This window comes from Neolamprologus multifasciatus, chromosome 15 (genome assembly GCF_963576455.1).
Source record: "Neolamprologus multifasciatus chromosome 15, fNeoMul1.2, whole genome shotgun sequence".
NCBI lineage: Eukaryota > Metazoa > Chordata > Actinopteri > Cichliformes > Cichlidae > Neolamprologus > Neolamprologus multifasciatus.
Window position 1 is genome coordinate 35,486,583 of NC_140453.1, and position 26,118 is coordinate 35,512,700.

At 42.3% G+C, this 26,118-nt stretch overlaps 1 protein-coding gene across 2 annotated transcripts in view; it reads left to right on the forward strand.

The window, feature by feature from the left end:
• large1 (LARGE xylosyl- and glucuronyltransferase 1) overlaps positions 1–26,118 on the forward strand; it is a 61,120-nt gene that overhangs the window by 20,444 nt on the left and 14,558 nt on the right. For both annotated transcript variants that reach the window (XM_085131904.1, XM_085131903.1), the window contains 7 exons: positions 299–381; positions 12,348–12,471; positions 12,618–12,789; positions 17,244–17,348; positions 17,638–17,750; positions 21,699–21,824; positions 25,032–25,187. In XM_085131904.1, coding sequence (XP_084988030.1) covers positions 299–381; positions 12,348–12,471; positions 12,618–12,789; positions 17,244–17,348; positions 17,638–17,750; positions 21,699–21,824; positions 25,032–25,187 — 879 coding nt within the window. The remainder of the gene's footprint in view (positions 1–298; positions 382–12,347; positions 12,472–12,617; positions 12,790–17,243; positions 17,349–17,637; positions 17,751–21,698; positions 21,825–25,031; positions 25,188–26,118) is intronic.

Genomic DNA, 26,118 nt, shown 5'->3' on the forward strand with positions numbered 1-26,118 from the left:
ATATTATCATATGAGTATAGTATAGTATCATAAAAGTATTATCAAATCTATTCTTCTCATTAAAAATTCATTAGATTTTACAAAGCTTCATCTTACAGTTGAGTTTTATACACGTCTGAGAACTTTTGTTTGACAGTTACTATAATTGCCCTTTGAATTGAGGTGGAATGAGTGAATGAATGCTCCAACACACAATCAGTGTTGTCTTTTTTTTTTACTAAGTCAATTCACAGTTATACTTTGTTCCTTGTGCTGTGCACATCTCTCCTTCTTAATCGCTTTGTCATTTTCTCCTCAGACCATCCATGTGGCCATTGTATGTGCAGGTTACAACGCAAGTCGAGATGTGGTGACGCTGGTTAAATCTGTCCTCTTCCACAGGTACAGCAAATCTTTTCTCCTTCTCTTAAAATAACAGACTTGGTGGAGTATAATTCTTTTTTTCTTTTTCTTTTTGTGTTCTCATATATACACACTGACTGGTTTATAATAATGTTTTCCAACAAATTTATGTATTCTGATAGAGTAAGAATGAATCAAATGAATTATGAAAAAAACACAGGAGCAGGCATCTGCAACCAGTGTGTACAAAAGAAATAAGTAAATAAAATAAAGTTAAAGATGGCCGACTTCAGAGGACTTCAGGAACGGTAGGAGCCAAGACACAACCACAGAAAATGATAAAGCAAAGCTTTGGTTGTATTAAAATTTCATGCACTGTATATCAACCAACAACAATAACCAAAATAGTGTGCGCGCACAGATACCAAAGTAAGACCCGGGCCTTTTAGTTATCAGTGTTATCCAGTTCAGGCCTGTCAGGTGATCTCAGCAGTTTATTGGTGTGAAATCAGTCTAACGATTGATGTACGGTTTGCACAGTTTGTCCTAACACTAACCCAACTCAGGCAATCAGACTGCCAGATTGAGTTCCATATGGGCTGTGGCACGACATCCATTGCAATGGAAGATCATTCTCCTTCTGTGGATTTCCAGAAGGTCTAAAATTCGAAGTTCTCTGGGGACTTTGAGTCCTTTGATCCCCAAATCAAAAAAATCTGACCTAAGAGCGAGGTCAGGGTTACTTCAAATGCACATTAACCATAGTTAACTGACAAATATCTATAAACATTTCTGCTTGAGGAATGAAGCATGAACAAAATTAGTTTTAAATTCAAGTTCTGTTTTTAATGTGTTGTACAAATGACAAGTTCAAAATGTTTCTACATTTCACCAGTCATGAAACCAGAGTTAGTTTTGTTCTCCTAAAGTTATGCAAGTCACTTTGCATCGGAAATGGCTGTGACTTCACCACTGGAGGGAATAGCCCCTGGTGAGCTTTTGAAACTTTGCTCTGTTGTAAAGCATCAGTAAAAGCTAAGCTCAAGCCTTGGAATAAATATTGCACAATAGATATCAGTGGGTTTCCCAAGTGGGTGTACTGCAGTCTTTCCGGTTGAAGTCTGCTTCTGACTGAATGCCTAATAGTGTCCATTTTTTCAACCTTCCACACTTTGCTGTGAATCTTTGTTGTTAATGGCCTTAGGGTCAATGTCAGAGTCTTCTCCACTTCGGAGAACGTCTCCCTAGAAAGTGGACATGTCTGCTAAGTCACTTTCATTTTCGGGAGCATCAGCAGTCAAGTGTTTTTCACTCTACAGTGATCTCTGGATTATCATGAAACAAGTTTTCTCTGATCACTGTGTCACCAACGCCTAAGCAGTCTTCAGTTAAACTTGGCTGCACTATCTCACTATCAGCTCTATCAGAGACATGATTTAGGAACCTAATATATTGTGGAGAATTGGGTGGTTCCTTTGGGAATCCTCTCATGAAGCCAGATGGTATCCTCCTCTGTCTCAGAAGGCTCAGTCTCATCATACTATTTAGCTGATAACCGTGTTATTGGCTTGTGTTTGAATTTTGTCGTAACAGGCTTCTCCCCAGTTGGTGTGATGAAGCCACACGGGAGTAAGAGATCTTGATGAACAGTTCGCCAAGAAGCTTCTTTGTTCTTAGGTTTTATGGTGTAAATTGGGAGATCTCCATCTTGTTTTACCGCAACATAAACATCTGACTCCCACTCAGCAAGTTTATGTTTCCCCTCTCAGGCAGACAGCATGCACTAAAACAGACAATCTATTTTGACAACCACACATTAATTCATAAGATGAGAATCCTGTTACATCATTCTTTGTACAATTGTACGGATGGACCGACAGCTTCGAATAGCTATGCCACTGTGATTTACCTTTGTTTTCCAATGTGCCAAGCATGTTCAGCAAAGTCCTATTAAAACACTCCACAGTGTTTCCACTGGTAGGTTGGTAGGGTGTGGTATGTATTTTGTGAACACCAATGATTTTGCAAAGTTCTTTGATGATGTGTGATTCAAAGTCAGGCCCTTGGTTACTGTGCAAACGTTCAAGAATCCCATAGCGGACAATGAAATTACCCCACAGACAATTGGCTGTTTGAGCTTTCTGGTTTGGTGTTGGGATGGCAATGGCTTACTTAATAAACTGGTCTGTAGGCTGGTCTGTATTCAGGCTCTTTTGGTCCTTTGAGCATGATAGGCTCAAAGGAGCAGCGCTTTCAGGAAGGAATTTTCTCAGAACACAGTGTTAACAGGTTTTAACCTTTTCTCTCAAAATCTTTCCCTCAACATCTGCTTGGCCAGTAAAATCTTGTTCTCACCGAGGTTGAGAGTATGTACAATGCGTAAGCGGCCCATATCATCATGGAGACTCTGGAGGACTGCATCTCGAAACTGTTCCAGAAGAACAGTGTGTCAGGTTACAAAATCAACAACTTGATGTGTCCGGTACAGTGTTTGATTGTGTAGCTCAAGAAGACTGAATTGTCTAATTAGCAAGGGGATATCAGGCAGTTGCTTTCTAAAGTTGCATTAAACCTTGTTCCCAGTCTCAAGTTGAGCTATGGTTTTCCTCCAACATGGGTCAACTTGTTGATCTGCTCTTAGCTGCTTTACTGGCATGTGGGGAATAACTAGAAAACCATCACACTGATCTTCATTTACAAACTCATCTGGTATAGCAGCTACAGACAAGGCTGAGTGTACTAGGGTGAACGCACACTCCACGTCTGTGTTTTCACTGGTAGGTTGGTAGGGTGTGGTATGTATTTTGTGAACACCCATGATTTTGCAAAGTTCTTTGATGATGTGTGATTCAAAGTCAGGCCTTTGGTTACTGTGCAAACGTTCAAGAATCCCATAGCGGACAATGAAATTACCCCACAGACAATTGGCTGTTTGAGCTTTCTGGTTTGGTGTTGGGATGGCAATGGCTTACTTAATAAACTGGTCTGTAGGTACAAAAATGTCCTTAATATTATTCAGGCTCTTTTGGTCCTTTGAGCATGATAGGCTCAAAGGAGCAGCGCTTTCAGGAAGGAATTTTCTCAGAACACAGTGTTAACAGGTTTTAACCTTTTCTCTCAAAATCTTTCCCTCAACATCTGCTTGGCCAGTAAAATCTTGTTCTCACCGAGGTTGAGAGTATGTACAATGCGTAAGCGGCCCATATCATCATGGAGACTCTGGAGGACTGCATCTCGAAACTGTTCCAGAAGAACAGTGTGTCAGGTGACAAAATCAACAACTTGATGTGTCCGGTACAGTGTTTGATTGTGTAGCTCAAGAAGACTGAATTGTCTAATTAGCAAGGGGATATCAGGCAGTTGCTTTCTAAAGTTGCGTTAAACCTTGTTCCCAGTCTCAAGTTGAGCTATGGTTTCCCTTAAACATGGGTCAACTTGTTGATCTGCTCTTAGCTGCTTTACTGGCATGTGGGGAATAACTAGAAAACCATCACACTGATCTTCATTTACAAACTCATCTGGTATAGCAGCTACAGACAAGGCTGAGTGTACTAGGGTGATTGTGGCTCAAGAGTTGGGAGTTCGCGGAGGTTACTGGCCTGGTGGCCTGGCTGCCCCTGAGTGGATCCGGGGCGGGCGTGGGGGTTTGGGGTTCGGGGGTGCTTCGCCTCCGTGCTGGGGCTCTGGCTGGGCCTTGGGGGCTTCGGTCCTCGTCGGTGTGTCGCCAAGGTTGTGGGCGGGTGGGTGCACGGGGGCTCAGCCCTGGCGCAGGGGGCCTCTTGTGCATCGGCCTAACCGGGGGGCTCTTGAACCGGCAGGGAGGTTGTTCCATCTTTGCAGGAGTCCACTCTGCAGGTGGGGGAGAGACATAGGAGAGGTGGAGAATAAACTTAACCTGGGTGTCTGTGTCTTGTGTAGTCTGGGAGATGATTGAATGTTGGGGTGGGTACAGTTTCCTCTGCGGTGGGGTGGGGTGGGCTGCCCCGGGTCCTGTGGGGCTTGGCGGTGCTGCTGCCGTAGGCCCCGGTCTGGATGGGCCTGGGCTCCCTTGCCTTGGTGGATACCGGAGGACGGGGGTGCCTATTGGGGTCAGCGGGGGAGCTGGCCCTAGGGAGGGACACCCTCCCCTCCCTTCTTTTCCTCCCCATCCCCGGCTGCCTCCCTCTTCCCGCTCCACCACACCCACCCACACAGGTAGGGCTTTGGGGTGCAGGTGTGTCACCAGGGTGCAGGGGAGACATTCCCCCCCCCTCTGTCCTCTTCTGGCCACCTGTGCCTCAATTTTATCTCACAACTTAGACATCCACATTACTTACACTCTCATAACACACACACATATATATATATATAGGGCCTTGAGGGTGGGTACGTTAACGGCGTCCAGTAGACGGTCTGTGTATTCAAACCTACCTCTGGCGCCGGTGCCCACCTCTCAATTTTAAATCCATGTAGACATTGAGGGTTCTCGGGAGGGGCCGTGCTAACACCTGCTGCTCTCTGGCAGCAGCACCATGCTCTCCCTTGTTTTAAATACACTTTAGAGCAACACGCAGCAACACTACACTTGAGCGGGAGGAGGGAGGTATGGGGTCTTAACACACCCCCGTTCTCTGCTAGCCATCGGGGCGGGGGGGCTGGGAAGAGATGCTGGCTGTCCGATTGGCCTCCCTGCTGCTGCGGAGCCTGTGGCGGTCTGCTTGCCTCCACCCCGGAGGGAAGGGTAATATCTCTTGGGTCTGGGTGCCGTTTCCATCTCTGGGGGTGAGGATACCTGGACCCGGGGTATAGAGTATGTTTGGGGAGTGTGATTGTGTGTACATGTCCATTTACGTTTATTCCTACGTTGGGCGAGTGCTGAGTGTTTGTATATGTGTGCATGAGGGTGGGAATGCATGTCTGTGTCTGTGTGTGCCTGTTTGTCTGTGTCTATATGTCAGGTCGGGTCTTAGACTCCACCTCTCTGGGAACTCCAAGGCCCTCCAAAGTGTGGAGGCCTATCTCCCCTCACCACACTCCCTGCCGGTGACTGATGCCCTCAGGGGTCGGTGCATTGTTGGTTCTTGGTGTCCGGGGCTGGGCGCTCGGGTATGTACCGGCTCACTCCCGGTGGCTACTTGGCGGGGCCTGGCGCCTGCTGCTCGGTCAGGCCTCTTCCGGGGCGCGGAGGGCCCTCGGGCCTCCGGCCTCTGTGCCTGCGGCTCGGTTCACTCTGGCACAGCTGGCTGCCGGCGGAGCCGGCGGGCACGCCGGTACAGCCCCCTCTAGCTCCTGCCCGGTGGCTACTGGGTGACCCCTCGTCTGGGGATCCTCAGCCCTTCCCATGAAGGTGGCACGGATGCCCCTCCGGTGGTCCTCCTTGGGCTCTTGCACTCTGGGGCCTCTGGATGTCTGGGGCCTGGATCTCCTCCATGCCTGCTTCATGCCCTGGGGGACGGGGCTATGGCTCTCTACATCCTCTAGCAGACCATTACATGGGGAAACCATTTGAATACAAGCGCGCCGATCCACACAGGTGTGCACATGGGTGTTCACTGTTCGTAGACTTAAATCACACCTTTCTTGGCTGCTACTTCAAAGCACATTGTGCGCTGTCTGTCCTGCGTGCTGCACAACAACATTCAATATTTAGTATTTACTGCTGTTTACACTTAGCTAGATTAATGCGATGGTGTTGTGTATAGTATGTTGCTTTGTTTTGTTTTTTTGCTTGTTTTCTATTCTTTTTCTCTCAACAGGTGATCCCGGAGATATTTTTTCTTCCCCCCTTTCTCACTGTCCCTCTCCCCTTCTGTTTTTCTTTTCCTTCCTCTTTCTTTCTCCCTTTCCTATCCCTCACTCATGTCTGTCCCGTCTGTAACAACTGAAAATAAAATAAATAATAAAAACAAAGGTCGATCAAATGGACCAATACGGCAATGCCATGATGATCCATTTGGCAAAATAAATCCATTGGGTATCCTTGTTGGTCTTCAGACAACAATTCTGATGGCTAAAGAACCAAATGGGACAGGCGAAAAAAAAAAAAAAAAAAAAAAAAAAAAGTTGGGAGTTCGCCTTGTAATCGGAAGGTTGCCGGTTCGAGCCCCGGCTTGGACAGTCTCGGTCGTTGTGTCCTTGGGCAAGACACTTCACCCGTTGCCTACTGGTGGTGGTCAGAGGGCCCGGTGGCGCCAGTGTCCGGCAGCCTCGCCTCTGTCAGTGCGCCCCAGGGTGGCTGTGGCTACAATGTAGCTTGCCATCACCAGTGTGTGAATGTGTGCGTGAATGGGTGGATGACTGGATATGTAAAGCTCTTTGGGGTTCTTAGGGACTAGAAAAGCGCTATATAAATACAGGCCATTTACCATTTACCATTTAGGGTGAACGCACACTCCACGTCTGTGTTTTCACTTGGATTACAGCCAAGGAGATGCTTCTCACAGATAGCTGGTACCACATCTGGGCCAAGGGTGATTCCTTGACCAGACAGATCTGTTTCAGTGAACCACTGTTCACTGAATGTACGTTCCCGCTCTTTTTTGTGAAACAGTGTCATTGAGCAGTTTTCCATGTGGTCACATTGAAAGACCATCTGCATCAGAATTCAGCTTTCCAGCTCTGCACTGAAGCTAAAAGTTAAACATAGAAAGTACTGCTAGCCAATGATAGCTCACTGCATATATTAAAGGGCTACTGTCAGTTACGACCGTGAACTGGCTACCATAAAGGTTTTTGTAACTGCCCACTTTCGGGTTAAAAACTCTAATTTGTGGGCATGGTAATGAGACTCAGTCTTACACAAAACCCTGCTAGCATATGCTGTGACTCTTATCTGACCCTCCTGCTCCTGATACAAGGCAGTACCAAGTCCCATAGTGATAGGATCGGTATTGATTTAATTTCAATTCAATTTTATTTATTCAGCGCCAAATCACCAACAACAGTCACCTCAAGATCCTTTGTATTTTAAGGTAGACCCTACAATAATACATACAGAGAAAAACCCAACAATCATATGACCCCCTATGAGCAAGCACTTTGGCGACAGTGGGAAGGAAAAACTCCCTTTTAACAGGAAGAAACCCCCAGCAGAACTAGGGAGGGATGGCCAGCCAGATTTTAAGTCGAGGACAGAGAACCACTGGGACTCACTCGGCGTGGAGAAGGTCTCCTCCAAATTCGGGAGTGCGTAAGCATCTTTCACTGTCTGCAAATTGAGCTTCCTGTAATCAACACAGAGACACATGTTCCCATTCTTTTTCCTCACCACCACTATGGGCGAAGAGAATGGTGACGTGGACTCCCTGATTACACCTGGCTGTTTAAGTTCTTGCAAATGCTTTCGGACAGCTTTACTGTGCTTAAATGGAATCTCATCAGACAGCTTACGCAATGCTTTACCTGATCTCCCAAAGTCAAGTCATCTAGAACCACTAATGCAAGTGTGAGAACTTCAACTTCCGCACCCAAAAAGTCCTTGGGGAATACAACATTAATCTCAATGTAGCCTAGATAATGCATAGATTGGCCATTGGCTTCTTTTACCTCCAAAAGCTCAAGGATTGCTCTGATCTCATGTTGTGGCATGTTCTGATTGTAAAAAGACTCGGGAACTGTGGTAACCTGGGAGCCTGTATCCATTATGCAGCTATCACAATTGCCCTCCATTTGAACCTGTGCTGTAGTTTTTGCCCCTATCAAACCTTTGGGTAATTTGAAATGACCTCGCTCAGCATGCAATGTTAATATCACACACTTCTTAGTGGTCACTTTAGGCTTCTTATCAGTCGTACGTGTTTGACCCGTTGCATTTTCCATCTGTCTCACGACAGGGAATGTCTTCAGTTTAATGAAGGTGTGTTCCTTTGCTGGCGTTCCCATAACTGCTGACAAATTCTTAGTTCCTTCTTTTTTGCAGCTACCAAGGCATGAGTTGAATCTGACTCGCACGTGGCCACAATGTGACCATCCTCCCCACAATGAAAACACTACCACAGTTTTGGCTTTAAAGTAGAGGTGCTGTGTAAGAGGGCCCTGGTTTGGTCTTTGCATGGTCAGGTTTTTTTAGTTTCATCTTTCTGTATCTGTTCTTTTTTAGAAGCTGCGGTTTTATTTGTTCCATGAAGGAAATCAATTGGCTTTTCAGGTCAGCTTTTTCAAATTTTTTCAACCTACGGATGTCGCTTGATGCAGATTCAGCCTGTATTTCACTTGCTGAACATTCTGTCTATGGGAGACAACCTTCAGTTTTGTAGTACAGAGGTGCAGTTTTATTCAACTACTTTCTGTTTCTTGCCTGTTTTCTGCAGTACACAGCAGCCACAAAAGCTCAGCAAGTGATGGGGGTTCTTGATTCTTAAGTTCTAGCTGCAGAACAGCAAGCAAGTCATGGTCTCAACAGCCACTGTAAAACTGTTTCAGGAAGTGTTTGTTGACCTGTTGTGGCTGTATACCTCCCCTATGTACAATGCGGTCAATGCCACCTGCAAGCGATGCAAGTAAGCCATAATAATCTTGCTACTTGTTCATGAACCTCACCAACAGTTCCTCCCCATCCTCAGCTGTGCCAAATGCAGAGTCTGCAGGTAGGTAGTTGGTGGCACGTTGGGTCCAAAATGTCAAACTACATCTGAAGCTGGAATAAGAAGGCTCTTGAGATTTTTATGAGTCTTCTCCAAGTCAGAAACAGAAGTGTCCATCATTAGATCAACATGACCGTTCTGCCTAATTGTGTTTTATATAAATGACTGGCTGCATACTTGGTACGTCGAAGGCGGAGGAGAAGACAACTCATTGGGCTCCCCTTCACTAAAAAAGTGAAAACATGATGGATCCTCCTCCTGAGCAGACAGTTGCCTGAGCAGTCATCCTGTTGTTCTGACTGTGTAGGGAATCCCGGTGAATGAATCAAAATGTGGAACAGCATCTAGGACACTGATCAACAGATCCACTCTGACCTTGTGACAAGCTGACCTGCAGATTTAAACAAAATGACTTAATTTTGGTATTTCTTCCCTCTATTGTCACCTTGTAATTCATTATTGAATATGCTATTAATTCCCTGTGAAACAAGCTTAAAGATGTGTGCCATTTCATTCTTTATATTTGCTGTTCTGCCGCTTAATTTCTGCCGCTAGATGTTTTAGCAAATGAATTTTTTGCTACCAGTTAATCTCTTGCCTAAATGATGGAGAGCCTTGTAGAAGACCTGTCTGTGTGACTGATGCTGTCACTCCTGAGAGATGGCCTTTTTATGCTGCACTCTGTCACATAGTGGAGGTTCTTATCATTGTCTTCTGTTCAGCAGCCACTGTATATGTCCTGTCTCAATAATACATCCTCAGCAGAAAAATAATGTCATCAGTTTCAAAATGAGCCTATTTTGTCTTTGCTATTTTCTGACACATAAGCTAAGATAAATTGACTGGTTGTTATATAAAGTGTGACAAGCACTCAAAGCGCTTTGTACAACATGCCTCATTCACCCACTCATAGAAGCACTTTTGTTTTTTACTACACATAAGTGCTTTCTGTCACACTCTGATGAACGCATCAGAGGAATAATCCAAGTATACTTTGGCATGCAGACTGGAGCAGCCATGGATCAAATCATCAACCTTCTGAAAAGTAGAAGGTAATCCACCCTGCATTAAAATGGTGTATGCTAATATAAGACAAATACAAAAAGTTGAGGTCAGCGTGCAAGTAATCTCTAAATAATCTCTAGCAGCTCAGGCTTCAGACTGCTCGAAGCACTCAGTTTCAGAGAGTTTTTCCTACTCTTGGCTCTGTCTGATGTCAGTGAGAGCGAATACATTTTTGTGTGGTCATCTCAGTCACACATCTGTGACTGTGAGCCACTCTTATGTTTTTTTTTAGGCTAAAGTGGCCTGTTCCAGACAGATAACCTCAAGGGCTGCACCAGGGAAAAAGTAAATACTGTTGCCACAGTAACATGACGTTGTTACAGGTCTACAAAAAAAAAGCTTTCTAAGCGAGAGATTTGGCTGAACAATTTTTGAAAAATGAATGTGGACAATGTATGCCCATTCAACAGTTGTTACTTTTAACTATGACTACCATACCTTCCCTACATATCTATTTTCTAATTAGTTACCATTTCCAAAAGTGTTACAAGTAATGAGGTATGATCAAAAGATTCTGAGAACAGATCTATAAAATCAAAAGCCTTATCTGATGTAAATATGGCCACTGTGACACTGAAGGTCAAAGAAGTTATAGAAGGCCAAAGGTGATGGCTGGTTGAGTCAGTGAGTGAGCATTGTCTTGGTGCAGGTTTGAGCCTGCACAACATGGGACTCTTTTACGCACCACAGTTCTGATGTTTCGGCTAAATTTTCTCCGTCATTGTTGAATATCTTAAAAGAGCACAATAAGGGTCTTGATCTTACTATGGAAACGGTAGTCTCTTGCACTGCAAACTGCTCTACTACACTTGAGCTCTCATCTCCAGTGAGGGTCTCTCACAGAAAAGTTGGGGCGGTTTAAAAGAGAAGTGGATGTAAACTTAAACTTCTAAAAATGTACAGTAGACTGGCACACCACACAACAGAAGCACTCAGTCGGGTATATTAAATAAACAAATATATTAGATATGTTAAAGCACAGTCGTATAGGACATTGTGAGGCTGACAGCCAATGGTCTGACTGTTTGGGCACTGAGAGGGGAAAAGGTGCCCCAGTTGCACACACATGCCATCTGTTGTAGTTTAGGATAATCCTTCACTCTGAGCAGATATGAGCACTGTGGATCTTAGTCTAGTGGATTTGTCTTTCACCAAATCCACAAGAAAACACAGTTGCATCATGTGGATGAAATTCTCATGGGTCACTACAGCCTAATAGTTTTTATAATCAGATGTACGTGACACTTTCTTTTTAGCACAATCCTAATCGTCCCATCAAAACCTTGTTGCTGTTTGTCCAAAGGATGTGAAGGTCTTTTCAATGTGCACTGCTGTGTTGACAGCTTTTCTGATTTTCTGGGTTCTGATACATTCTGACAGCTCCCAGCCTTCAGTGCTTATTGAGCCAGTGCAGCTGACACATTGATACACAAAGTCAATCAGCATAAAGCACCCGGGTGCTCACATCCTCAGCTTAGTGTCACTTCCCTTTGACCTGATTCGGAAGTCCTGAACACCTATTTTATACCCCCATCCCTCACACCTCTTCCCTGAGCTGAAATGAGGCGTAAGATTATCATCTCTCCATCAGTGTGCCATGTCTGTCTCTTGCAGCCTTAGGGTTTAACACATGCATTTATTAATGCTGAAGCTGAAACAACTGGACTTGTTTTCTTGTTTTCGAGTTCTCAAGCATATCACATAGTCTTATTGACCAGGAAAAGTACAGTTTATATTTATGTGCTAAACAAGAAAAGATTGGGTTCTAAGACAACAGGAAAGATGAGTGCACTTTGGAATGGATATGAAAACAGTTTCCATTCTTGTACCTGTACGTCTTGTGCCTTATTAAACTCAGTCTCTCACAAACATTGCTAAAATGTTTATTCTTCTAGCGGACAGCTCATGTAAATAAACACAATGAAAAATGTGAACATGAGCCTATTCCCCACTTGTGGCATTAATAGATCAAAAGTTTCCTAAAAATGTTGGTGGATGTAGGACACAAAAAGGAAATAATGGTGTTTTCTGCTGTTAACTTATCTGCTTTCACAAGCTGGTGAGTATTCACATTTTTGTTGGCTGCTCATTTAATATGCCATCTGTGTGTTAGACATCATGATGTGTGATGAACATTTTCCAGAGAATATGACAAACACATTTCTATATGTGGATCATGGGCACATTGGTGACATTTTGCAGAATTTATTTAAAGTTTATCCAGACATTGTGTAACTGTGCGCTTATAAAAATGGTTTGTCCTTTCTATTCAGTTTCATTTCCAAACTCCCACTGTGCATGTACTGAATGTTTTGTGATATGATGCAGGAAGTAAAAGCCGTGAATTCATTGGAGCTTGGTATTTGTGTGTGTCTACAGGCGGAATCCCCTTCATTTCCATTTCATCACAGACTCCATTGCTCAGCAGATCCTATCCTCCTTGTTTCATACATGGATGGTTCCTGCCGTCAGGGTGGACTTCTATGACGCAGATGAGCTGAAGGTGGGGAACACAGACTCCATCACCCTGCTTTACTGATTGGGCTGCTTAATGATCTCATGGCTACTGCTTTATTTAATGCGACACATTATGAGCTCTTTCTATTTAACAGTAAATGATCCCAGCCCTTATTTCCTCTTGTGTTTCAGTCCGAAGTCTCATGGATTCCTAACAAACATTACTCTGGGATTTATGGGCTAATGAAACTGGTACTGACAAAGACCCTGCCATCAGATCTACAGAGAGTCATCGTTCTAGACACAGACATCACCTTTGCCACTGACATTGCTGAACTCTGGGCCGTCTTCCACAAGTTCAAAGGTAATGCAACTCCTTTTCTCTCAGATGGCGGCCCCTCCCTGAGCCTGAATCAGCCTGAGGTTTCGTCCTGTTAAAAGGATTTTTTTCCTTCCCACTGTCACCAAGGGCTTGCTCAGATGGGGTCGTCTGATTGTTTGGTGTTTCTCTGTATTATTGTAGAGTCTTTGAACTCTGAATTTAAAAATGCAAGGCTCAGATACTTTGGACATGCAGAGGAGTGAGAGTGGATATACTGAACAACAATGGTTAACATGGACTGAAAGCATGAGTAAAAGAGAAAGATCCAGAGGAGGTTAATGTATGCAGAGGCTGGAGGATACAGGGACAAGGTGAGATAAAGACAGATGATCCAGCGTAGCAAGCTCAAAAGGAAACAGCTGAAAGAAGGGGAAAAAGAATAATCAAAAAAATAAAGTGCCTCGAGGTGACTGCTTTTGGGATTTGGTAATATATAAAAAAGACTTAGTTGAACTGAACCTACAACATTCCTCTGTTCCCACTTTTATGAAAGGTAAAAAGCTTAGTTTTGTTATAGAAACTGTTGTCCAGACATGTTGCTATTATTGTTTCTCCTCAAAATGTCAAGCTTCCACATATCAGTGAGAGTAACAGAAAAACCTCTCTGTGTGATGCACTTCAATAGCATTGCAAACTAAAACCTCCAAAATGTTCTTATTCTTTAATCAACATTTCTCCAGTTCTATTGTATCTGACCTTCATAAAAGATGGATGATTTTTCTGTGATATACTGGATGAGTTTCACTGACGTGCACCTATAACTTGTTCTGTGAAGTATGTGCACTGGCCTGTTCTGTTGTTCTTATTCTAAATGTGGGAATTCTTCTTTGTTTGGATACCTAACCTGCTTCAGTATATTGAGGATACTACAGAGCTCTACATGCTGAGCATGTTTGTCCAGTCTAATGTAACTGCTGGGAGAATGGGCCTTCTGGAGGCATGCAGCCGCAAGGCACTTTTATGAGCTCTTCAACAAGCGACCCTCCTCCCAGTTTCCACTCATAAGCGAAAGCCGGGATCACGGGGCAATATTTCACCATCATATGATCACAGTTTGATTGCGTTAGTGTAATACCATCATGGCAGGAGATGAAATTTATATTTAATTTACACATTAAGTCTCTGGCAAGCAAATTGACCGGACACAGATCAGACCACAGAGACCTGTGTTTGAATTTCTGCCCCTGCCCTTCTACACAAGACGGGGCTACGGTGAAATTTTCCCTCTGAACGGTTCGTGATGCAGATGCAGAATGAGTGGCCCCGGAATCTACAAGAAATTCATCTTCCTGACCACAAACTAATGAGGAGTGATTTAGAAGGTGCACTATCTGAATGTACATATGTACCAGCCGGCAACGCAGAAACATTACAAGTTACAAGTAACGTATTATTGTAATCTGATTACTTTTTCAAGTAATGAGTGAAGTAAGGGATTACTATAAACATCTTACTTCACTCATTACTTGAAAAAAGTAATTAGATGACTGTTACTTTCTCATAAGCACGCTGCATTAGTGCGTCACCAAACCATGATTTTGTGAAGCGTGGAAGTACTGACATTACTTTGAGTTTGATTCTGTAAAAAGGGACAGAAATATTAATAATCTATACTTTATTGATCCCTGTGGGGAAATTACTTGTTTTTCTCTGCATTTGACCCATTCACTCAGTGAAGCAGTGGGCAGCCACTAAGCAGACAACCGGGGAGCAGTGTGTGAGGACGGTACCTTGCTCAGGGGTACCTCAGGGTAGCTGTTCAGTGGATTTGAACCCCTGACCTTCCATGATCGGAAGGTCGGGGGTTCTACCTACCTACTGAGCTATCCCTGCCCCCTTAGTGTCTGCTGTGAGAAGAAAACGTCTTTCTACAGTGAAAAATTAAACTTAAAATCTGAGCAAACACCGAGCACACTGCCACAGGAATGTGAAATTCACAGAGCAACCCCCAGATCCCCCCACTGACATGACTGCTGCAGCACCAGGCAAACTTCCACTCGCCCCACTCCTGCTAAACGGGTGAAAATAGATTTGAGAGCAACAGGACTCAGTGCAGCTGAATCTTTGATTTTATTTAATCTTTGCTGTGTTTTACTTGCATCTATTTGAAAGAGTGAGTGTAAACACAAAAATGATTTTATTTTATATTTTTGGAATATGCAGAAAATAGGTTTAAATGTTAAACAAATTTCTTCAAGTCAAAGACAGCTACATATAATTTTTGCTTAATGCAATGTGCATAAAATGTAAACATTAAAACTCTTAAACAAATTTTAAAAAGAGACTTTTTTCATTTGATTAATTTTATATGATGGATTATGCAGAAAAAATAGAATTGGGTTGAAAGGTCTATTGCTTTATTACGTATTCAGGTTGTGCATCATATTTTTAACAAGTAACTGAGTACTAACGTAACTAATTACTTCTGAAAATAAGTAATCAGTAAAGCAATGGGATTACTTTCTTGGAGAAGTAATCAGTAACTAATTACTATTTTCAAGTAAGTTGACCAACACTGCTAATAAGTTCATTAAAAAATAATATGTTGAAACATGTTACAGGAACTCAAGCTATTTGAGTTAGTAGTGTGTGAATGGGTGCATGACTGGTTGTGTAAAGCGCTTTGGGGTCCTTAGGGACAAGTAAAGCACTATACATATACCGGCCATTTACCATTTTAGTAGGAGTGTTTTTAAAAAATAAGTTTACATTAATTTATTTAAGTAGTTTGAGTGTTTGGGTTTACAGCTAGATTACACCTCTTAGGGTGAGCAATTGGACCAAAGAGCTGCGCCCTGTCTCTGTCACTACCACTCACACCCCTGCTTAGTTCAGGTGCTGTAGGAACATTTGGACAGTGCTGTTTTTGATTTATTTCATGATGCAGTCTAACACTGAATAACTGTTCCCTGTGTTTTTTTTCACTTGGAACTCAACTAATTTCACACAAATATTGTGGCCATCCAGTTTGATTAACCTTTATAAACTATAGCTTTTTGTATTTGAGCTCTAATTATCCTGCTCAGGCAGATCTGTGTTCTTTGTTTCGTAGCCTTTGTAAAGGAGCACCCTGCTCTCTGCTGCCTGCTCCAATAAGCTCTCATTAATCTTCCTTATAGCCTTCATTAAACCTGCCACCACAGCACCCATGCTCTTCTCTCCAGGCTCCCACTGCTTCTTTCCTCAACCTTTATCTCTGCCCAGCTTCCTTCAGTAATCTCTCACCTTAAAGCCCGCATACTCGCCTCCTCTCTTCTCTTAATCTCCCAGTTATATTTAATTCCAACCATTTGCTGTCTTTTTACTTTTTGTTCAGTGACTCAAAAGCTTTAAATGTATGAGTGAATTCAATTCTTGCTTCTTTTCATTGCAGCATGGTTTCATTTATGAGGCAGCAATTAAAGTTTTTGACACTTTGTTGTGGATTTAACATAAAAGCTCTTTTTATGATGTGATTAGGTTTCTATTGGATCTGAATCTGGATGTCATGATATTTGACCCTAAAGTGTCTGCTACTGATGCGTCCAGCTTCCAGCTTGGTGACCTTTCTTGCAGAGAGACAATTGATAGGCGAGAACTCCACACAGAAAAGCCACGGCCAGATAGTGGATTCAAACCCAAGACCTTCTTGCTCTGAGGCAACAGTTTTTCACTCCACTATTAAGCTCATGTTATGTCATTCTTGCAGTTTTAATCTACTGTTACTGCTATTGAAACACTTTCTCAAATGATGCAATCAACCCGCTCTAGAAACGAGCAGATTGTTTCTATAAATTCTCTTATCTAAACAATCTACATACGCCCTTTCAAAGTCTTGCTGAACTCAGTTTCACGTCTGCTGTGGCAGAGCGTGCGGAGTAGAGAGACATTGGACCCAAATGCAGACGCTTTGGACGGACTTAAACCAAAAGTGAGCCTTTATTAGCAGCGGAACAGGACACAAATGCAACGTGAAAAGAGACAACGACTCAACTACAAAGCCTAAACTGGGAAGAAACTAAAACATAGGCTCATAGCAAAATAACGATACGAGATGGGGAAAGTAGAACCATCAGGGGAGATACACAGTCCATCCAGCAGCAAACCTTAAATATAAAGATAACCAAAACCATGAATAACAATAATCAAAGAATATTAAATCAAAAAAACAAACACCGGGTCACCAGATCCAGGACCGCGGCATACAGTTATTCCTCCCAATATAATCATGATGTTTTGTCCTCATCCCTTATGAAATGCCTTTATTTTTTTCCTCAATAAAATACTACAAATCAGTAATTACTAATGACATTACAGCCACTGTGCAGCAGGTTAGAGTTGAATGAATTGAAGGTTGTGGAGATAAAAAGGTGCTTGTTTGAGACCAAAAAAAACAAGTGAGAACAGTCGTGTGTGTGTGTGTGTGCGTGTGCGTGTGTGTGTGTGTGTTTATACAGGCCAGCAAGTTCTAGGTCTGGTAGAGAACCAGAGTGACTGGTATCTGGGGAACCTGTGGAAGAACCATCGACCCTGGCCAGCACTGGGCAGAGGCTTTAACACTGGTGAGTACCTTATAACCTGCTTTTAGCTGTGTCAAGTAAAGTCTAGATGACAGAATTTAAGAAAGGAAACAAAATTAGAAAACCTGAATGAGAAACAACACTTCTGGCACTGCGTCTAGCTGGTCTTAAGGAAGAGCTGGCCTTCCTTAAGACCAGCTAGACGGCAGTCACTCTGTTTCTTAAGCTACCATCTTTGTTTGTACCTTGTGTGTGTGTGTGTGTGTGTGTGTGTGTGTCTGTGTGTGTGTGTGTGTGTGTGTGTTTGAGCATGTGTGTGTCCACTTTACAGGGGTTATTTTGCTCCTCCTGGATCGTCTGCGAAAGCTCAGATGGGAGCAGATGTGGAGACTGACTGCAGAAAGGGAACTAATGAGCATGCTGTCCACTTCCTTGGCAGACCAGGTAAGACACACACACACACACACACACACACACACTGTCATAGCTCACATCACAATTGTGTCATCTAAATTGGAAAAACAGCTGTATTTGAAGTAGTAGTATTTTTGGACTTCCATAATTAAATAAACCTGTTGTGCTTTCACATACTGACAGCACAGCATTATGGTGCTGCACCAATATAAAAATGTCCTTTAAATTTGACAACTCTGCATTCAGTGACAGTTAAAATCTGAATAGGAATATCTCACTCTGGTACTGGATGAAATCATCAGGAAAAGGTAGTCGGGACTGGTGGGTAAACCTGCCATTATAATAAAAGTCACTAAAAAAAGATTTTCAGTTGTGTATAATTAGTATGAGTATGTTGTATCAAATGTTGCAGTCAATAAAGGTTATAGACAGTACAAAAAAATGACATGTTGGATATTGATGATCGAACTGTTCAAATGTTTCTCTAATTTGTTGACAACAAAATGATGTGACAGCAGTTACTGGAAAACAAAATCAACCTCTGGCCCTTTTGGAAAATGGTTCTGAGGGTCAGTGATCCACTATTGTTTGTTCCCCCCAAAAATTCACTGGACACAGCAAAGAGCAGGGACCTGGGAGAGAAAAGTTTTAATTGGCTGACATCACAGTTGAAACACTGGAACATGAACACGTAATGGTAAAGGTTCCCTGCAAAAGTCTAAATCAAGCGTTAGTCTTAAGCTGGGCAAACACTGCAATTTTTTCAGTCGCGTTATTCAGCTCCTGCTCAAACTGTACGATTGAGTCGCAGGAGTTAGAAGTTTGTAGGTCACGATGCAGCGTCTCACACTATATGGCCTGATCTGATGCGACCTGAGTACTCAAACTGTGGGTTCATAAAATGAAGCTTATAACACAAAATCTGCCTCTCGCTCCCCCTCTCTGTCTTTCACTCACACAGACACACACACCACCACCATCAACTTTGCTAAATTGCTAATGAAAAACATTGATCAGGCAGCTGTGACTGAGCAGCAATGTCCATCCAACTCTTTTCACGGTTGTTGTGGTCGTGATAATTTTGTGAGGCCACATCGAAAAGACTCAGATGAGCTTGCCAAAGTTCTACAAGTTGTGCCTCCATCATACGCTGCACTGCCGTGTTGCTCCGTCTTTTCACTTTCATTTCTGTGTTTGCGCGTGCGCAGTGTGAGAAGCTGCAGTGACACCCTCACGACCGGATTTCAAACATGTTTGATTTTCTTACAACCAAACGATTGATGATCGGGAGCTGGTCGTGAGGTGTTAATCGCTTCTTGTTACCCCACGTATACTACACGATGCACAACACACGATTAAGGCGAAACTCGGGCCGATGCCCAAAACGGTCGCACGACTGAAAAATCGGCTCAAAATGGGCCGAAATTGCACAGTGTATGTCCAGCTTTACATTTTATCTCAAAAGATAAAAAGATAGTTTTAACCTTCAAGGGTCATCCATTTTCTCACGCTTATCTGGGTCGAGTTTACAGAGGCAGCTGTCTATTTATAGACATCCTCCCTCAACTTGTCAGTGACCTGCTTCACTCTTCGCTCAGCGAATAGGACGTCAAAATAAACAGCGAATCCTCCCTTAGCTGCATGCAGCCCTTTGCCATCTGAGAACAATAGTGTCAGATTTAGAGGTGGCAATTCTCATTTCTTTTGCTTTAAAACTTGGTTGCAAATCACCCAGTGGGAACTGGAGGTCACTGCCTATAAAGTCACTTGCCTCACCTAAAAATGTTGGTCATAAAATTTAGGAACAGAATTGATAACAACGGGTCTGACTTACTGCTGGATCGAGAGCTTTCACTACAGTTGTACAGGGACCTAATGGCCCATACCAATGAGCTCCTGCCACACCTGAGTTTTTTGCTTCAGCTACTGCCAGATCCATTCTCCTCTTGGATTGTCAGTAACTGTCAGCTGACTCCAGACACCTACAGGCTAAATAAAATTTATAAGACTCTTTCTCCACCTCTGAGACTTTAATGTTTGGATCTTTCGCAAAACTAAATATACTAAATAACTGGAGTCCTGCATTGTGCCTGTGCCAGGATGATAGAACTCTTCATGTATATGCAGTGTTGGGAAGGTTACTTTTAAAATATATTCCATTACAGAATACAGAATACATGCTCCAAAATGTATTCTGTAACGTATTCCGTTACGTTACTCAATGAGAGTAACGTATTCTGAATACTTTGGATTACTTAATATATTATCATGCATTTTACAACTACATGAATGTACTATTGCTGTGTGATTTATTACTGTTACTGAAGGTCCGCGGCTCCGAACCGTAGTAAAGGGACCTCTGGCTAATACGGTGGGGTCTGTGTCGGGCTCGTAGCCGAAAACTAGCTTTACTTTGTTGTCTGGGTCAACTTTGCTAGCGAGAGACAGAGAGAGGCGTTGAAAGGCTGCTGCAACGGAACTTATTGTTTCAGAGGAAAACACGAACACGGTGTACAGTCGAGTCTTAATAGCTTACTTACAACTGGGCTCGTCAGGCACTCTTCTTGGCTGCAGTGGTTATTATTATATTTACATGCTTCCAGCTCCCGTTTTTGCTCAATGACAGCTCGTACTTTTCCTTTTTCTCCCTCCCTCGCTCACAGACACATAACGGGTACAGCAGTCCATTCTCTCTGCAGCACGGACTACACTGCCTATGATGCTACATTCTTTAGAGCTATACCTGTAGCATTCTGCCTATTAGCTTAGCACAACAACAACAGGCGCTCTCTCACCCAGGAAACACGCAGAGAGAGAGCGTCACCCTGTAACCATGGCAACCGTAACGCTGCCGCCTGGAACAACAGAACGTAGCTGTCAAACAAAACCCAAACAGTCCTGACCCGCGACAATATGAAACAGGAAAGTACCGCCGTGTAATCCATTTATTTCAACAAAGTAACTGTATTCTAAATACCACCTTTTTAAACGGTAACTGTAACGGAATACAGTTACTCATATTTTTTATTTTAAATACGTAACGGCGGTACATGTATTCCGTTACTCCCTAACACTGTGTATATGTTAGTGGTCTACACAGTTTTCTCAGTCCACTTGGGCATACCTATGTGCCAGTGGTCACAAAGACATGTTATCATACTCTTTGAGTTGTTCCACATCAACAGTCACAGGGCAAACACTGAGAGCTTTGTGAAGTTATCCTTTTTCCATTTAGTTATTCAGAGCTTGTCTAGATGAGAGGTGTGGTTATGAGAGTTAAATTAAACCTTCACTAAGTAAATTCCCGCAAAGTAGGCAGTTTGGAAAAGGAGCAGGTTCCTTTCAGCTTTCCATCTGCCTTCTGCTATATGACTTCCTTCCATGGACTGTCAGCCCACTTTATTGTAGTATTCATTACATGGTTAAATAGTTTTTATGTTTCCCATTAGGAAGCTAAAGCTGCCACTTAGGCTTTTGCTACGTGAGTGTTCAAAAATCTCAAAGTTAAAGAAAAGTCTGTCAGATGTAACCAGACTTCATTTCCTCTAAGCAATTTCAAGTTTTTCGCTTTATGAGAGTGAGTGTACGTATAAATGGAGTGTATAAGGATGAACATCTGGATACATACAGCACACTTAACAAGATGGTGGCTGAGTCAGAACTATGAAACTGGGCCCAGACCAGCAAGATTCCAGAATATCTTTTTCACTTTCTTTTTATTAAACATAAAACCACGAGGCAGGTAGTAATCCCTCCCAGCTCTCCGGTTGGTGATGATGATAAAATGATTCATATATGTAAAAAATCTAAATCGATCAAACAAAGCAGATTCCAACTTAGGTCTTTAAGTAAGCATTTGTACCACATTTAAAACATTCAGGAAGACACATCTCTTTCAGCAGATTAAAGAATGGACAACCTAAATATGTGGTTTTTTTGTGTGGGGATATCATATCTTATATGATTTTGTGTCTGCAGGATATCTTTAACGCAGTGATCAAACAAAACCCGTTCCTGGTTCATCAGCTGCCTTGCTTCTGGAACGTCCAGCTGTCTGACCACACCCGTTCCGAAAAGTGCTACAAAGATGTGTCCGACCTAAAGGTGAGATCTTGATAAGCGCGTTATACATTTATCGAGACACATATGAACCTGCTCGGAGGTGTTCCCCACTTTCTATCCTTTATTTTACTTTCCATTTTTCAAATAACTAGACATTTCAAACCCTGCATAAGAGTATTATTTTCTTCTATTTAATCTCAAAAAGCTCCTAAAATAGTCAGTGATCACTGTTGACCTCCCTCGGCTTTTATTACCACTAATCATTTATTTAAGCTCAGTTTTTTAAACCTTAGGATGTAACTACAGCCCAGCCCATGCAGCAGTATATGAATGACTAACCTCGTGTTGTGGATGGATTATCTCAGTTGTTCTCCTGGCTGAAGTTTGGTCCTTTTACAGCATCCTGCCATGCGATTACATTTGTTCCTGACCACCGAGAACACTCACGTTAACCTTTATCGAGTGGGAAAAAATAGTTAGCTTGTTTATATTATGCTAACATAGCTGTGTCGCTAGCGGTCACGTAGCACATCTATTATATACCAGCTAGCCAAACTTCAGTAACCCTACAAATGTCACTGCTGTTTAGTTTTCTGTCTTCATTTATGTTGGAAATGAATACAGAGCTGTACGTTTTAATTTGTTTCCAAAACCCCGCAGTCAGGACATGCTATATTGTATTTAGATAGAAGCTAGCGAGCTAACTTCCTGCCAGCTTCTAACTCCGTTAAATGTCATAAATTCCGTTTTCATGGATGCCTGGATGTTAAACTCAATTGTTACACCTGGTAGAGCAGAACGCTGATCATTTTATTAAAGATGAAAGACTTTAGACAGTTTTTCAACTCTCAGTAATGCCATAGTGATAGCTTGATATATGGACCTGCAGCAGAGTTTAGGCCCAGACATGGCTAGTGACGTCAGACTTAACGACCGGATTGATTATGTGCACTTTAGCATATGCTACTTCCGGTGGGGAAACTCCTGTAAGGTGCTTCGTTTCCGGTGTGATATTCGCACCTTGTTTACGGTCGGGTTTTCCAAAAAAACGTCAATCAAATGGATGAATCAAGCGGCAATTTACATTTCTCAAGATGTCTTGAGCATTTACCGAATATATCTGTAGTTGATGTTCATCGACTTGTCGATATTTTTCCTCCTGCCTCAGGGCAAAATAGAAAAAGGATTCAAATTTTATATTTCTTAGTATATAGTGTTCTCTCGTTTATTGCGGGTGTTATGTTCTAAAAATAACCAGCAATAGGTGAAATCCGCAAAGTAGCCAACTTTATTTTTTTACAATTATTTTATATGTGTTAAGGCTGTAAAACCCCTCACTACACGCTTTATACAATTTTTTCAGACAGGCATCGACATTTTCCCACTTTTCTGTCATTTAAACACTCATTAAACACAGTTCAAACCTTCATAAAAAAAAAAAGTCCAGTATTATAGAATGAAACCAAAGATCAAAACCTGTTTTCAGTTTCAAACATTTATTTGAAAAGTAAACATACAGTATATTTGTTTTCCTATAAATAATAATGACGGATTTTAGAACTTATGAATTTAACTGTAAGCTTAATTGCTTCATTTAAGCTTAATGCACCTTATAATCCGGCGCGCCGTATGGGCCAAGAAGTCCAACGTTTTTTGTGCCATGGTTATCTTCCTCTGCCTTTCGGGTGCTACCGCAGGTGCCTATGACGGTGCAAACCGTTTCGTCGACATTGTTTTTGTTGAGGAGAAAACTTACAAACATACAGTACAGCACTTCAGAGTCACACTGCTAGCTATTGATGTAGCGATTCTGTACTGTACAGGAGAGACGGCACGGAGGAGATCGACAATGGTCTGCAGTCGATCAGGACGCAGAACACACTGCGCTTTACAAAAAAAAAAAAAAAAAGCATGCAAAATTGCACTAAAAACATCCGCGAAATAGCGAGGCTGCGAAAGGTGAACCGCGTTATAGCGAGGGACCACTGTAATTGTGAAGATAAGTCACAACATACCCTTCGTAAATACTAATATATAGAGACCCTTACCAGCAGTCATTCATGTATTTTTTATATCCTGTGGCTTTTTTTCACGGTTTGATGACATGCTGTGTAGGTGAGCACTTGACCAGCTGATATCGACATAACGGGGAAACATCTGGCTTTGACTATTGTTCACCTGTAGTTTCAATACTGGACATTTGCCTGTTTAAACATAAGAACTGTCACTATACAGAGATGTGCTTCTGAATGTGGACGACGTGTCTTCTGATTCTGTAATACAGTTCTGCTTGTGTTGAGTGATGTAAACAACCAATCTACACGCTTCAAACGTCAAAATTGATCATTTTATTTTTAATAACACGGCAATGGTGAGTGTGCCCACCTTTTGCTCTTTGTAACTTAATGTAATCTTACCGTTTTCGTATTTTGGACATGATTTTGGAGTCCACCTTCGCAGTAGCGATTGACCGCAAAATAAAGCTACCGCAAATGTACAACCCTACATCCGGTCTTAAAACAGGAACTTAGCATTTTCTCGTGCACAGGGTCTATTACTGTTCTTACCACACTGGTCTGTGTAGGTTTTTAGTCATCCAAGTAAAAGTAATAGAAAATAACTGGATGTATTTAACTTTCCACACTAGCACAGTGCTTTTGAGACCGTTAAACAAAGACTTTAAGAAACTCTGCTGAATTAGTTTTAGGAAAAGCTCTTGATCTTACCAATCAAAAGTGAAGCCACGCCGTAAATAGTCTCATACATGTTTTGGCAGTTTTGTGGATTCTTTCATGTGGTTTCTTCTATAATGTATCTTCTGGCATTGGATAATGCTACATGTGCTCCTCGCACGGTTGGCAGTTCATTCTATGTCCACAAAGTGTTCTTGACCAAAACACTGAGGTGCTGAAAGTGACAAACGAGCATCTTGAATGGCACTGCTGAAACGTATTTATATCAATCTGCAAAAAAAGTGCGGTTGGTGAAATGGCACCTTTGTCTAAAGCACTGAGTGAAGTAATTTCACATCTTAGCAAACAGTATAATGAGGCTTTTCTTCACTGCTCTCTCATTATTTTTGCCAGGTATTGAGCCAAATAACAGACAAGTGTTAACAACAAGTAGTAACTTTGTTCTACACTCTTGGCGAAGCGCAGTGTAAATGTTTTGGTTTATTGCTCTGATTCTTTAGAACCTGATGATACCAGAAGCTTCTTCACCGCTCTCCCATTTGTGGTTCTCGAACAGGTGATCCACTGGAACTCTCCAAAGAAGTTGCGAGTAAAGAACAAGCATGTGGAATTCTTCCGGAATCTCTATCTTACCTTTCTGGAGTACGATGGCAACCTTCTGCGACGAGAGCTCTTCGGCTGTCCCAGTGAGGCTGACCACAACAGTGAGAATGTATGTGGAACTTCTGTGCTTCTGTTTCTGTTGTCAGTGTAGTGAAGTTATTTGAGATGGTGCTTAACCACTGTGGGATTCAAACTGCCATCATCCATTTAGTTACAAACAAGTTACATTTGTAGCGAACAAAGAGTAAATTTCTTATAAATTGAAACATAACTCTTGACTTGGTATTGACAACATACATGAGAGTTTCTACATCTCCTGATGTAACTGCTATGCCTAGTACATTAAATTAATACCTGACATGGTAGGTTCAGGGTATGCTGGCTAGTCAGACATTAGCATTAGCGTTGTGGATGCACATGGACATTTTGCATCACCTACACTCATGATGCCTTTACTGCTTCTGAGGTGTGCGCCAGGTTTTAGGAATTCCTATCCTTAGCTCGTTAACAGGAGGAAACATCTAGCAGAAGCAGGCTCAGGGAGGGATAGTCATCTTTTGAGGGGAAGGGAAGGAAGGAAGGAAGAAACCTATATCCATATGTATTGTACTTCCTAAAGTTTTTATTGACATGACTCATATTACTTTTATGCTTTACGTGTTCCCAGTCAAGTTGGCTACGACAGTATTCAAATGTTTTGTTGGGGGGGGGGGGGGGGGTCTGAATAACTTCAGACCTGCTTTGTATAATTAACATACAAACACTGAACAGAAAATCTAAAACTAAGTGATCTGATCTTTACATTTTAAGAGAGCAGGATTGTCATGAATCAGGAACTCATACGCAAACTCACTTAAGCAAAACGTGAATTCAAAATACAGTTTTATTGCTGGGAACAGAGGGAGCAATACAAAACTAAACTGGGAAAATCTAAGAATATGAACTCATGGGGAAACACAGGGAGAGACACACAGCCATGAGGGAGGACGCGACAGAGGACTGTGGAAGATGCTGACCTAAATACACAGAGGGATAACAAG